Source organism: Triturus cristatus, chromosome 3_1 (assembly GCF_964204655.1).
Source record: "Triturus cristatus chromosome 3_1, aTriCri1.1, whole genome shotgun sequence".
NCBI lineage: Eukaryota > Metazoa > Chordata > Amphibia > Caudata > Salamandridae > Triturus > Triturus cristatus.
Genome location: NC_140583.1, coordinates 114184630 through 114200597, shown reverse-complemented (window position 1 = coordinate 114200597; position 15968 = coordinate 114184630). Strand labels below are relative to the sequence as shown.

Sequence of the window (15968 nt, the reverse complement as noted above, 5' to 3'; positions counted from 1 at the left end):
TACCTCGCTCAGAAGCTTGAGCTGTCATGTGGTTCAAACACCTCCAGTAGCGCCAGCACCCTACTGCTCAAATCACAAAAATTGAAGAAAAAAAAAAAAGACCTAGAATCGAGCCTTCTCTGGTACGGCTCCGAGGATCTGGAACTCCCTTCCCTCCCCCCCCCCCCCCCGAAATCAGGGTGAACCCTTCCACTGCCCTCTTCAAAATAGAAGTCAAAGGGCTCTTGATGAAGAAATGTCTACCTTATAGGAGCAGACGTGAACAGCCAGATACAAGCAGATCTTGAGACTATTTTGTAACTTGTTTGCAGGTTGGGAAGACGGAAGGGTTATGAGCCTACTGGGAAGAGTGATATTGATGGATTGTGTCTTAATGCTGCACACTAGGATGTTGCAATGCTCTGTTTTCTTTTTACTCACAATAAAAAAATTATTTAAAAAAAAAGAAATTATGTCACTGCTAAGGCAATGCTGTACTAAATATAGTTCAGGCTCCGTTTTCCATTTTTACTGATAAATATAGACCGAAAACAATGCGTTTCTTGTCTGTATTTATTGTTAAAAGCGGAAAAATACAGGCAATTGTGTTTTTTGTGAGTGACTTTCCATGCTGTCCTTTGTGAATTCCAGGTCACAGCTGAGCAGATAGACAGCATAGGGAGGTAAAAAGCAGGATGAGATTTCTTTAAAAAACGGCATATATTAACATATATCTGTATTTAATGCTAATATTTACTTGTGTGTGTAGTGTTTTGCTGTATATGGCTGCTTAATTTGCCAAAATGCAATAGGAATCAAAGTGTAAGTGCCTGTTTAACAGTTGAATAACATGTTTAATATTTATATAATTGTAGAAATATACCATTTTACAACTCCATTTTTTCTCAAAACACAAAATAAATATGGATATAAACCAATAAGATGGCTAAAAAATAAATATGGCCAAATACAGATGGAAATGTTGAAAAAATTAATACCATAAAACCGGGTGCCCTAATAATTTATAATGCAAGTATTCAACCAACCCTGCCTTATATTTGTTGCATACCTTGAAACTAACGTAATGAAATCACCCTAAAAATTGGAGTTTTTTAACATACAGAAATGCAGGGATATAGGAAACAAGGTTTACCTGCTGAAGCCCAACTCTTTCTTGTAACACCATAAAACAGTTGGTCTAGCCTTTACTGATGCTTTAGATAACATGTGATGGAGGATGACCACCTGTCAAAGTTAAAAAGTGAAACAAAAATTAGACAAAGCCAATATATCATTAATACATTTAATGTGGGTGCCAATGCATAACGCAATGTGCATAATCATGACGACTAAGCAGCTCTTACTTTCTAATCCTGATTTAGCATTGGTGATAACAATTTAACTGCACCTATACAATTCTCAGAATGTTGTGTAAGTACTAGCAAAACTGCCTATTAAATAAGTAATTTCATTTTTAAAGCTTACTCTTTAACTGTCTAAATATTTCCTACTTTGCCTCCAATACGACCAGTGCATATGAAAGTAGAGATACCGATTTCACGCACTGATATAAGGACGGGTGATCTAGATATTCTCCCATCTTGACAGACAGTGTGAATTTGGGAAAGTTACTGGACTCCTATGCCCCTTACCCCTACAATGTAGCTGTAAGTCACCAACTGGACAACCTATTATCTCCCATAAATCAAAAGTTTATTATTCTAGGGGCATTTAGTGACACTAATAGTTTTCTCTTGCCATACCCATTTCATCTGCCTGTACAAGACTTTGCATGACCTTCAGTGTCATACAGGCTGTACATAAATACTTGACAAGGCTCACAAAACCTATGGAATACTGTTTATCACTTTGTTACCCCTAAAAATATCACATTTAACATCATGGTCTAAACATTGACCACAAAGCCCTGTACACAAAATAGACGTCGATCTGACTGCCAAGCTAGTCCTCTCAGATACCCAAGAAAGAAGCCAGATCCATGCTACTAGTCTGCCGAAGAAACCGAAATGCATATCTGGTGGTTAACCCTTAAAAGCAAGCAGTGCAGCAGTGACTTATGGGTCTGGAGCAATGGCAGACTTTCAGGATAACCAATCACATTGTAAAGATTTCCCTTCAGATAAAACCGATGTAAATATACCTTAGGTAGATGCAGTGAAGACTAGCATGATCCGAGAAGCACTGGAGCAATCTTGGATGGCTCTTCATTAAAATAGATGTCCTCCGATGACAGATCTTGCATCCTTCATTCACTGAGTCAGTAAATACTTGTTGGCACTTTGGAAGTTGCTTATCAAAGCCACCTTTTCAATCAAACATCTGGTTCCACCACCATGAAAGCAATACGTAAGGCTAGCGCCAAGACTGTCCTTACCTCGCCCTACACTGTCTCGTCTGATGCAACATCTGTGGCTACTAATACTGCGTTATGACCATGCACATTAAACTATCCGAGGTTACTACACCATGTCATTGCGATGTGGCAAGAAAGTAAGGTAGTAGGAAGTAATCAAGTTAAGATATCCTCCAGTTGGCAACAGTTTACTGGTGATTTTTTATATTTAAAAAAACCTTGTGTAGCAATTGACAATCCTGGTCATAAAAATTAAGGTAAAATATTCTTTCCTACTAGCACATATAAAGAGCAGCACAAATTCTTATTAACTTTTCCTAATCATTACCGACAAACACGCGGTACTAACTGAGCCTCTAAGAACTCAACTTATCTGGATTTAACTGGAACTGGACTTTGTGGCATCTAATGTATCATATGTACATAGCCTTTTATATTATATTAGTGCCCATTGTTTAACACAACCATCTTAGGGTGTTGCCTAAATCTTCCTAAGCTTCATCAGGTTTGACACAAAATCTTACTCTCTCAATTCCCCATATCAATAATGAGTAATCACGAACTCTCACAGATTTTATCCATCGAAAAGAGCCGAGCCTCCCATAATAACCCAGCTTTTCAAGCCCTTTAATCGGCTAGTATTTTTTCTTCCTAAACATTTTTCTACATTTTAAATAGGATTTCAATTTAAGTGCTTGCACCTGATCTTTTCCACGGTCCCCCACGATGACAAACATTGTCCTCTGTCGCTCAGCCACTCCATTCTCGATCAGCACCCGGATCCGATTGTCGATCTTCTTGCGTTGCATGGTGGTTCAACAGAAAATATCTGAATAAAAAAAAAAAATCTAACTATTGTTATTAAAGAAAGAATTTACAGCATCAGAGTTAGCTCATCTTAACATTATCCATAATAGGAATGTGGGCCTGGGGGAGAAAGTAAAAAAAAAAAAAATAATAATAATAATAATAAGACACAAGTATTCAAATTAATTATTGTAACTTAAGACCATTTAGCATTATAGAAGGCTAGCTTTCAATAGCAGGGACATTTTCTGCTGAGGGGACCTAAGTGACATCAAGTAAACACCGAGAGAAAAGCCTGAATATTCTGTCACTTGGAACGTCCACATGATAACATCTCAGTTAATAAAAACTATCCATCTCCAATTTATGTTAGGTATGTCTAACCCTGTACCCTCAAACCGTTTACAGGGTAGTTGTGCAGAAAGTTGCCTTACCTTATTCAGCCACCTTCCCCTAACTTTATATGAAGATAGCACATTCCTCGGGTCATGCCACCCACTTCCACTGCCCTCATTAGTGCCCTCTCCTCTTCATGGCCTCGTGCCACCACACCATCCACTGCAGCATTCCTCATTTTCCCCTCCTCACCCAAAGCTGCCTGCTCTGCTACTCATAAGAGCAAAGCGACAGTACTGCACTAGCAGGCACAGTGACAACTGCATCATTGCAGCTTTACATTCCCTGTTCGTGTGGAAAAGCCAATCTGCATAAGTAGAACATGCCCCTCGTTCTGCTTACCTTGGATCCACGGAGGCCCGAAAGATGCTGGAGAAGGTGCTTGAGACTACTGGCCACTTTTCCACAATTGTGTTCAGATCAGTGAGGATCTGGAAGGGGTATGGCAACATCACAAAATAATGCAGTCTTGTTACTACCAGAGGTAAAGTAGGGATGACCTATTCTGAAGCTGGATTGGTTGGTGGCAGATCGAAGGGTTAGAATCTATTGTCAGAAGGTCCATGGGGCTTTTGGGCCAATCTTTTGAGAATTAAGAGCAGGGATTGGCTTGTTTTAAAGAACTGCTTTGGCAGTAAATATTACTTATGTTGGAATGTCCAGCAGGAGGAGGACAATGGAGGGTTCATGTTAAGAGGGTTCATGGTAAATTCAGGATGGCAATTTGGAGTGCTGGGAGCAAAAATACCCATCTTATAAAAGAAGGTTCTAGCAGGAATGCCTGATGCCAGATTGGCTGGCAGCAAGAGGAGGAGTAGGGTCAGGGGCAGTGGGTCTGAAGTGGATTCTGGGGGAAGCCTGGAGGCCTTGGATCTAACTAGCCTATTTTAATGAAGATTGTGGCTGGATACTACTCTTTCCTACTTCTTACTGATACCAGTTGGTGTCCACCAATAGAGGGTCTACCTGTCTTCTGAGGCAAGCTTTAAAGCACGTCCTAGAGCAAACTATTTACATCCCTAAAACATCTTGTGTATGTAAGGCCTTCTAGTATTTATCTGAACATCCTTGTAACCTAAATCACAGTCGTCAATAATATAACACTAACTTTCTGAATACTTACACCACTAAACAGAAAAATCTATCCAAGAACCTACTTCCTTCCATCAATAAATATTTTTAAAGCAAAATTAGCCACAAGTTCTTAGAAACAGAATAAAATAATTGTTTAACGGAAGATAAACTAATAAAGAAGAGTACGCATTGGAAGAAAGTGAAACACGTTGACTGTGATGAAGAGCTTTAAAATAGATAGCTAGACACACTGGCAATAAAAATATTTTGAACAAAAAGACTAAAGCAAACATTAAGAAATTCAACACTATACAATCGATTTTCAAGTCACTAAATAAAATATTATATGCCACAAAGAGAATGAACAAAGAAGTTAAGAAACAGCATTAAACACTACATGATGTAGGGAACATTAACTGGAGAAAAAAATCTCAATCTCTCTCTCTCTCACCTGTCTGCACAACTTATAGTCATTTGCTGAATCCCACAAGGTCCATTCAATCTTCAACTATCTTTAATCTATTCATGGAGATTTGCTATGAATACCGCGACACACAGCTTTACCTGGAGATTTAATAAGCTGAAGACATCTAACACTCAATATACCTAGTCTAGATCTAATTCAGACTTGGGTGATCAAAATGTATCTTGAGCCCAATACCACTAACACTGAATCAGTCCTAATCAACAGAGGCACACAGACCATCAGTCTATGAGCCTATATAGCTCTCTGACCTATGCTTATTGGACACAAATCTTGAAGCACTGTGCATTCGCTAGGTTTTATTGTTGACTCAAAGTTGTCACTCATACCAAAGAGGCACATATCGACACCTCAACTAAATCTGCTTAAAAGAATTTCAAACTCTTAGTTCCATTGTTTCGCTTTAAGCTAAATAGAAACAGCAACGCCCACTCAGCAGACCTTCAAAACACCAATCACTCGTCTAAGAGTAGTATTCAATTTTTTTATTCTCGAATTATCAAAAGTGTTAAAAGATTTCATCACATTACTGTCACGCTGAGCATCCTACATGGGCCCTGCCTTACCAGGAAACATTTCACTCAAAACATATTGAATAAGTTACAAGGAAGTCACTACCATGAAACTATTTAGAATAAAAAAACACAGCCATCCCAAACTACACACTCTTATCCACTACTTTGCTACAACCCCCCCCGAGTAGTGGGTCTTCTTAGTAAATGATCAGTCATCAATCGACCCCTCATCAATAAAATGATATTAAATTTACACGCCGAAAACTGGATTCAAAGTATTTTATTTTGCTAAGTTGCCTGTAAAGTGCCTCAACAGCCTGTTGTTTCTCTGGGACTCAATTATCTACTCATTGGAACCATGGCTGCGCTAAAAACATGAATGCCCTTACACCTATACCAAGTAACATACATATCTCCAATATCTACATCAATCAACACCAATAAAGCTAACATCTACATTAGTAGCTTCCAAAACTGTAAAGCCTACAACTATTATAATGTCATCGATAACTAAAGAAGAAACAATGAGGACCACAATACCTGCACCAGATTACGATATTGTCAATATCGCCATTAAAAAACACTAATTAATTTAATGTCAATATTGGAAATATTGAAACCAGGTAGAGTTAGAAACCACATATGTAAATATTATAATCATTTACAACAAAAATCACAGATGACAAGCATGTACACCAGATTGCACCAAATAACAAATACTCTACAATCCTACACCAAGTAAATCAGCGATTTTAGCAGACCGACAACTATGTAGTTTTGTGTTAGTTCACAAGAAAGGTGTGGACATGCACCTGCTAACAAACTACAAGAAATTGAAAAACTAGATATTAGACTATCCCTAATACAATGCCGTAAACAGAATAGTTAGGTTGTTCCTGGGTGGAAAGATGATGCACATTAAGTTATTGCCAAAAAAAAAAAAGCCTGTGCACTAGGCTAGCGAGGCAGATGGATGCAGTGAGAAAGTGCCTCTTGTTGCATGGTTAGCCCCCACTGTTTGTCTTGTTTTGATGTGGTTTCAATTGTAATACACAGGGTCCATGCCAACCAGGTCCCCTGTGCCAGTGCTTCTTCCTCAAAACAAATCTACAATTGGTACTTCAGACCTTTGTAAGTTCCTAGTAAAATGGTACCCTGCGTACTTCGGACTGGGGCTGAAGAGCATCGACTGTGCCCCCCCACCAGGACCATGCCACTGACCTTGCAGCTTGCATGCCCCTATGAGGAAGAAAACAACAAAGTCGACATGGCACCCTGCCTGGGTGTCAAGCCAGTCAGCACTACCTGAAGGTAAAGGTAAGTCATCCCTCTAACAGGCCTCACAGCCCTAAGACAGGGTGCACTATCACACTGGTGAGGGCAGATCTGCCCCTACAATATTAGGGTCCATTCCTTAAAATTGTATGTGCCAGTAAAGCCATAGAAAGTACATGGACTGGAAACTCGACAGCACAAGTTGCACAGCACCATGATGGCTTCACTGAACAAAGGAGTGTTTGGTACTAAACTGCCCTCAATAAATCCACACTGATGTCAGTGTGAGATTTGTAGATTTAAATACTCAAAGAGGGAACCTCAGAGGCAGCCCGCCCTGAAAACGTACCAACCCTGGTGTGGTCTGACCGGCTGTAGGCAGCCAGCCACCACCAGACATATTTATGGACCCCTGGGTGGAGAGCCTCTGCTCTCTGGGACCACAAACAATGCACATTGAGGGTGAGAGGGGGTGGAGGCAGCGAAGTTAAGCACACTTTTCAATCCCCTTCATCTTGAAGATGATGGGACCCCTCCAATCAGGGCAAGGTCTATGACCCCCCGCACCCCTGCACTCCCGCAGATAGGCCCATTGGCCCTACCTGCTACAACCCTAAACTGAGTATTTAAGTGGCTTTCTCAGACCAGGAAACAAGATCTGCGATGACCTAAGAAGAAAGAAGACATCCTTGCAGCAATACCACATACAGGAAACATGGCCAGCTAGAGTGCCCAGGGACAAAACTGTATTAAACACGAGCTCTACACTCTAAGCTCACCACAAGTGCAAGACACCTTTCAGGGTCTAGTGTAAGGGCACTAATCAAGAGGAATGATCCCTGTTTGTTCTAACCTGAATTGGGATTGCTTACACTTAAAGTGACATTAAATGTCGCCAAGGGAACCAGTTCAAGGCATCTGATCAAGAAAGAATGATTGCCAGGTTAAAGAGAACTACAATTATCTATTCTGCCCAAAGAATCCCACAACATAAACTTCCTTGTTCTGCCCAATGTTTTCCAAATTTCTGCGTTGCTGTGAGTGTGACATCAATGAGTTTTAAGATTTAATTGGAGGTATGTGATTTTAGTTTAACATGAAATTCAACTGCATATTTAAATTACATTTTCTTCCTTATAGCGTTGCACTTTTCAATATTTGTCTTTAGTGAGGATGTTCAAAATATTATTGTGTTTATAGCAAGCTCTTTCTAAACTCGGATCTCACTTGATTTAGGATTCACATTTCTTCTAACAAACACCTATCGCTAAGATCTGACAAAATAAAAAATAAGACTGAAATGTTTTTAAAGAGGATATCATGTACGCACAGTCACAAGAAACAGAGGTACACATAGTCCAAACGGATAGATCTGGGTTTGTCAAAGGAAAAAAACATAGTTCCTAACAAATGTTTGGTACTGGTTATTACATATTACAGACAAAGCCGAAAAAGGTATAAAGATTTTCAATATACATTCAAAGATTATACAGCCAGTAGTAAGATTCTACAGCAATATCAAGTATTTAGTGATAGACTCACAATAAAATAATAACACTGGCAACAAAGAAAACGGGACATTTCCATTTCTTAACTGTGGACATTTCAATAAAAAGAATATCAAGGGAGGTACAACTGCAAATCTACAAGCTAGTTAAAAACTAAATATTAATGAAAGACCAACATGTGATACTAACATTTGCCTTTACTATCTAAAGTGCCCATGTTGACTAACCTAGCACAAGAGCACCATTAAAACAGTTTTCAAGTCCTGGAAGTAACTCCAGAATTCACAGGTGGTGGTAGATCCTAGCTCTCACAGCAGAGAAAGATGTATTGGATAAAACATCTTTGTACACTTCAATGTAAAGGATTAAACAATAAGTAGGAACTGTGTTTTCAGTAAACAAGAGAGAGCACAAACAAAATAAAACGAGCTGTGATGATTTCTTTAAATGCTTAGAAGCTTGTGTATAATCAATGAATATAACTGTTGAAAAGCAAGGTGCCATTTAAATACAGTTACAGGAAAGCATAGTTCCAACTAGGCAGCAAGTTCTTACAAACAGAACAAAATAGTTGTGTAACGGAAGATAAACTAATAAAGGAAAGTAAGCACTGGAAGAAAGTGAAACACGTCGAGTGTGATGAGGAGCTCTAAAAGAGGTTGCTAAACACATTGACGATAAAAATAATTTGAACAATAAGACTAAAGACAAATATGTAGAAATTCAACACTTAAGAATATATACAAATATACTATCGAATTTCAAGTTAATATAATAAATCTTACATGCACAAAGAGAAGACAGAATGCGCTGATGCCACAAACAGAATGAACAAAGAAGTTAAGAAACTGCATTAAGACTACAGGAGTACGTGATGTAATGAACACAACCAGTTGAACAACCACACTATACAAATGGTATGATAACAGACTACAACAGTAACTGTGAGTACGTAAATGTAGGTACTTTGTTGGATTATTTCTTTTAAAATAAAAAATAACATTTTATTGCTCGAGTATGGACAATCGTTTTATTGTTTCTCCTGACACTGTCCATGAACAATAGATTAATTGGAACGGACTACAGGATTGAACAACCGCTTTCACCAATGTTTAAGATATTGCAAACAGGAATAATTCATGTTTCATGATTTAAATGTTTCCTGTTTTCTTCTCTATGTGAACATAACCCTTCGTTACATGTTCTGAATTGTAATTTAGATCTTGTAAGTTCTTTGTTCTACATTAATTATTTGTATTTCTGCTGCAATTTGATAAAAACAAACCTTGAGAGAGTGCTCCAGATAGCTTGAATTCATGGGGGATAAAATGATATGATGTTTCAAAAGATGTTCGAATGGTGGAAAAAAATCGTTTACTCATGCAATATGTAAAATTGGAAAAAAATGAAGAAATCTTTAAGTACTATAGGAAAACATTTTTAACAAGACCATTTTTGTGTTGACTCTTTTAAGAAATAAGATTTCTACAAAGTGGTGGCCTGTACATTGCCTTGCTAGTAATAATTTGCTTTTTTTGAATAATATATAATGACTTGATAACTTGAATAAGAGTTTTGTGAAGATCGCGTAGCAGCAGAGGAATCTTTTTGAGGAGGATAGGATGATGAAATAAACAAGTGGCAGCAACTTTAATGATACGACCTGAAAATGAAAGTGCTCTATCAAAAATGGCTCAGAGTCTATGTGCAAAGGCAGAAAGGGGCTGGGTCTAACTCAGAAGATCAGTTGCCTAAAGCCAATGATCTTCACAACAATTCGAGGAGTGGTTACATTGTGTGAAATGTAATGACAAGTCGACTTGGGATTTACTGCATATAGTCTTTATATTTTGTACTTAATGTAACTAATACCAGAGAAATTAGTTGCATTGCTATCAGAATCAACTATCCGTTAAAGGACAGAAAAATGAACCAAAAAAGATAGTGCCTGCTCAACGGGAAAACTATTTCTTGCCTGGGTGCAAGATAATGGTGATTCCTGTTTGGGATTGTTTGTGCCTGAAACGTGTCAAGGACAAAAACTCTCATCCTGCACACTCTTGAGATCCAAATGAATAGTTAAATATCCCCCTGCACCCATCACATGCACATTTCGAACAATAGAAACATACAGGTTCCACTCATCACCACTCACACAATGAATGGAGCAAATAAGTCACCTCTCCTTTACTAAGGCACTCTTATAGCACATCATGCTACAAGCATGAAAGAACACACCTATTTGATGGATTGTTCAGACACCTGCTCAAACCCGCCTCCACAGGCATTCTTAATACCCTTTTCTTCAAAGGAAGTCACTAGAAAAGAAGGATGAGCAAGTGCAGTAAATAAGATGGGCTAGAGACACATACTGTTATTCTCTAAATTTAAGACGGACATTTTCTACACGTTTATCCCACACAAAATAGTGTTGCAGGTGGTTTTTATCCAGCACTTTCTGAACACGATGTTGTAAAAATAAACGACTATCTATTTTCGTTCACACAATTTGCCCGTGGGGGACTGTGGCCCGAGCACCCCTTACCATTCATCACCCCTGAAACTTAAGCTCAATCGCTGAGCTAGCTCTGAACCCTGGCCGGCAAATGCGATTAAATATCAACATGTAGACATTTTCTCGAAAGTCGGCAATCGTGGTCACCCCCTCACTTTTCACCGACGCTTCATTAGTCCTCACCTGTCACCTGAAGACCTGGGGTGTCCTATGCTTCTGCAACAGGAGGCTGTGGAGACTCTGCCTGCAATGGACTCACATGGGGAGCTGGGCGCCGCCATAGACATCAAAAGCGGACTGCTGCGGCTACAAGCAGCTAGTGCAGCTCACACAGAGCAATAACTGCGCGCCATCTTGGAATGGTTGCGAATCCAGAAACTCTATAAAGAAAGAATCATATCGCCAGCCACGTTACAAGTTTCATTGAAATGGTAAAAGGGAAAAAATGTTTCATTACAAAAGGAAAAGTTTATGTGTAACAAATCGTTTTCCCGATAAATGGAAAGTATAAAAATATAATCGTCATTATGAATTACAGGCTTTTATGTTTCAGTAATAGTGATTTTGGAAGCATGTACTTCATTCAATTCAAAGTGCAAAAATATGTCATTATAAATTACAGACTGTAATGTTCTAAATCCCCACCAGGGGTAATGACTCCAGCAAAGGCAATTGCGTGTATATACTGTATTTATTTACTTATATTACAGTACATTAAGGAGAGCGCCGGGAGACGTCCGATCCGCACCGCGGCTCCGCGCTCTCTGCCGGAATTTAAGATGGCCGCCGCGTCCTACGTCATCGCACACACGCGAAGACTAGAACGCTACACTACATATCTCCCCCCTTTACAGTCATACCAAAATACACATAAACCATCGACTAGGGATTACTTGCTGTTCGCTGTGTTCCCTTCACCCATCTCGAAGTCCTTGTACTTCACCGGCCTTACAACAGCACTCCCCATGCGGGTTCGCCTCACAGGAGTCATAGACGGGCGCACCTCTATATCTTGGGTGTCCCTGGCTCCCATTCCTTCACTACTCCAGGGAACATCCCCTCCAGGCGAGCTGATAGTGATTCCCGACTGTTCCTCCACTCTCGGATCTCTCCTTTCCTCTACTTCATCTTCTCCTCTTCCTCGGATTACCCCCGGACCCATCTCTCCAGATTGTTCTCTTCTCTTGGTGTCTGTGGGGTTTCCGTTTGTCCGTTATCTTTCGCATTCCACCCCAATATCTTGTTGCATTTGGACATCCTGTCTTGGGACCAGACTTTCCCATAATTTAATAAAGATGCTCGGTTGTAGACTTCTTCTACTTGCTTGGGCGCACTAAACTTGCTGTCACCCTTTCTCCTTAACTGGGCTAGTTTTACTCGCACCCATTTACCTCTCTCCAACTCAGCTTCCTTGACATTCATCTTCCTGTTGTATTTTCTGAGCTTTTTCCAGATTATGTTGAACAACCACAGGAGACCACTTGCTTGTTATTGTGCGCTCCTTCCAGACAATATTGTCTCTCGTGAACGGGTCTCGGCCTCTGAGAATTTGGAAAGGACTGTATCCTGTGCTTGTCGGGGTGATTCTATACGCCCGCCACATGCACATGAGTTCTTTCTCCCAATCCTTTCCTGATCCTATCGCGGATTGTATCGAGCCCATGATGACCCTGTTAAACCTTTCGGCTAGGCCGTTCCCCGCTGGATGGTATATGGAGGTATGTTTGACTTTGATCCCATTCCTCCCCATGAACGCGTTCCATTTATCAGATATGAACTGAGGCCTGTTGTCGCTTAGAAGGGAGCGGGGAATCCCTTCTCGGAGGAATACAGTGGTCAGAAATGTTAATATTTTGTCAGTGTCCATGTCTTCCTGTATGTCCACTTCCGGCCACTTTGAGTACCGGTCCACCATTACAGCCACATATTTCTAGACTCCTTGGTTATCCAATATCGGTCCCAGAATATCAATCGACAAATCTTCCCACGGGTTATTAGGGTTGTCTATTCTTCCCAAGGGAGGACGCATCTTGCTTTGCGACTTGTCCGCTCTCTGGCATTGTTCACACTCCCGCACGTGCCTCTCTACCTGGTTGTCCATCGCTGGCCACCAATACATCTGCTTCGTCCTGAGCTTTGTTTTCACAATGCCTAGGTGTCCTTCATGTATTATGGCTAGTAGATGCAGCACCAACGTGTGGGGCGGAACCACTTTTTCGCTTCTTCGCAGGAATATCCCACGGTCTCCTACCGATAACTCCTCCGTTACTTCGAAGAACTTTCTGAGCGAGGTCCCCATGTGTCTCTTTTCGGGCCAACCCTCCAGGGTGTACTTTTTAACCTCCTTTATGTCCGTGTCCGCCTTGTACGCTTCCTTCCACTACTGTTCGCTTATTACCCCTTCATGGTCCTCTGTGAACGCCACTCTGAGGCCATCCTCCTCCGCATCCCCCGGAGGTTCCTCCATGGCTGCGACACGACTGAGGTAATCGGCTACTTTGTTTCGGGCCCCTGGGATGTGTTCTACATCGTACCTGTAGTCCAGTAATTTCAAGGTCATTTTTGCTATGCGCGGGGTCGCATGGGCATGTCCTGATGATGTGAGGACTTTGAATTAATCAAAGAGAGGGAGTGAAGAGGTACTGGGATAGAACCTACCTCCTATCTGATATGTAATAAACAAAAGTGATTCTACCCTATCTAGAAGTGCAAGAAAGTGATTTTTAAGTATTAATTTTTAATTTATAATTTACGTAATGGTAAGTAAGGCGAATTGGAGTGAAACATGAAATGTCACGGAAAGCACTATGTGTTTTTAAAATACCCCTCACACACTATGAATCCCATAGTGTCATGCTTCATCATGGGGGTCTTCCCGTCCCTCTACGGGGTGGGGCGTGCTACTACCTACGAATACGTGGGAGCACTGTTGTTATGATGATTAGGCTTATGTGTAGTGCAAGGGATGTGAGTGTTAGAATTATGTGTGAGATATAAAGATTAAAAGGACCCTGGCTAGTAGAAAAAACAATTTTATTCTGTTCTCTAGCTGGGAGCATTAAAAATGGGGAAGAAAGTAGGAGATATCACAAGTTAGTGGCTACCTACTGGGTCAACATGTTTCGTAAGCAGTCCCCACTGCTTTACTCATCAGGACCAATAAATAATCCCTTTAACACTGAAGGGAGTTAATATCCAGGTTTATATGCCTATTATTCTGATTTGCCAGACCTTTATAAAAAGTTTTTTTAAGATCTGCGCACAAGGGTACACTGACCCCAGTGAAAATAAGACCAATATGGTATCTGTAAAAAAGGGGAGAAAGCAACAATAATACAAGGTTGTTTCATCGCTGTAGGATATAAACACATCACCATACTTCAAGTTCATCTGGATAAGAATTCAATTAGTATTGTTTTCGTGATATATTTTTCTAAATATATATTTTTCATTCTATATCAGAGTGGGTAAGGTAAATTTTACTCATCACCCAAATTTTTTAGAAAAAACGAAAGAAAAAGGTAGTTAGACACAAAGGACAGACTATACATAACATTGCGACAAACACAAACATATAGGTATTATGCTGTATGGATTCACTGGCTGTATATATATATATATAATACGCGTGATGGCCCACAGTCATTCGCTATATGTAAATATCGTAATATACATACTTTAGTTAGGCGTAATGTTCAGGCTTCATGAGCACACACTGGAGGGGAGGGCGCCTGGTTTAAGTCACTGCAGAATGGTAAATATCGTGTTAGTTAAGGAAAGAGGCGGCCGCCCGAGAAAGGCGAGCCTTCCGACACCCTGACCTAGTTTAAAGACTTGGCCGAGTCTCAACTTACAGTAAGTAGGATCATTCCTCGCTTTCGTATGCCTCCGTGCTTCTCCGTCGATGTAAACACTGGAGTGTGCATCGGTGTTTTTATTGGCAGGGAGCAAGCGAGAAAAGAGACGCGCAACTAGAGCGTGAAGGGCTTTCAAAATGGCCGCCCGAAATGGGCTTATCGAGAAAACAATGCTTTACTTCCTGGTTATGGAACGTGTAGAAATAAAAGTTATGAAAAACTTCATGATGCGGATCAAATAATTAGTACATATGATACATCAATTAAAGCGGAATTAGAATATGCAAAAAAAGGAGAAAAAATGATTATGCACCATGTTGTCACTACAACGTGAAAAAACCCAAAGATTACCGCCAAAATCAGAAATGGAAGAGTAGTTCATGTGTCACTTCCTAATATGAAGGTTTTTAGTTTCCAGGCAGTATCGGTTAATGTTCATTTTATCTTTGCGCTGGGTTACTTCTTCAAATGGGGAGTGAGGCAGTTGTTGACACATCGCAGACGTTATGACAGCAAGCCACGGAGAGCAACCCGATCGTGGGCGGGTCATAAAGCATCAGACGCTAAAATTGTGGAGTAATTGGTCTATGAAGAGAAGTAAAAATGTATATTTACTCATTGCTTGGCTAGAGGAAACCCGTTAATAGGGTCAATAAATCGATAATTAAATAGTCCCCCAGATATTATCTTTCTTGATTGATGAACCACTCATGTATCTGCGAAAAAATCCCTTATGTATCTGCAAAAAGTCATATGGGGGTATGAAAAAATAAAAATAAAATAATATAAAATAGAATTCAGTCATTGGAAATTCCAAATTTAAGGAAGTGTTCATGCATGAGTTCTCTAATTGTAGTTACAACTGACTCCATGGAATATCGTCATTGAGACCTATGATATTGGTCTTAAGGCGATGTACCCATCTTTGCTCTTTTTCAAAAAGGTACTTGTCATTCTGTACTTGTTCAATGACTGTCCATGATATTTCCTCTGGTGTGTGAGCAAAGTCAATAAAGTGTGCTGTCATTTTCGTTGCTCCTTTTTTGCACTTGATGTTGCTTTTATGTTCGCCAATTCTTATTTTTACACATCGCGTGGTCATCCCTATATATTCCAGTTGACATGGACATTTGATCAGATACACAACGTTGTTGCTGTTACAAGTGGTGAATTTTCTCTGCTCC

General features: G+C 40.0%; 1 protein-coding gene across 1 annotated transcript in view; it reads right to left on the bottom strand.

Moving 5' to 3' along the window:
• The window catches only part of NAT10 (N-acetyltransferase 10), a 231230-nt gene extending 219990 nt beyond the window's left edge, over positions 1-11240 (bottom strand). Inside the window, exons 1-3 of the mRNA XM_085643531.1 lie at positions 11111-11240; positions 3055-3182; positions 1133-1224 (exon numbers count right to left, since the gene is read on the bottom strand). Of these exons, the coding sequence (XP_085499657.1) occupies positions 1133-1224; positions 3055-3162 (200 nt within the window). The 5' untranslated portion in view covers positions 3163-3182; positions 11111-11240. The remainder of the gene's footprint in view (positions 1-1132; positions 1225-3054; positions 3183-11110) is intronic.
• Positions 11241-15968: the final 4728 nt, after the last annotated feature.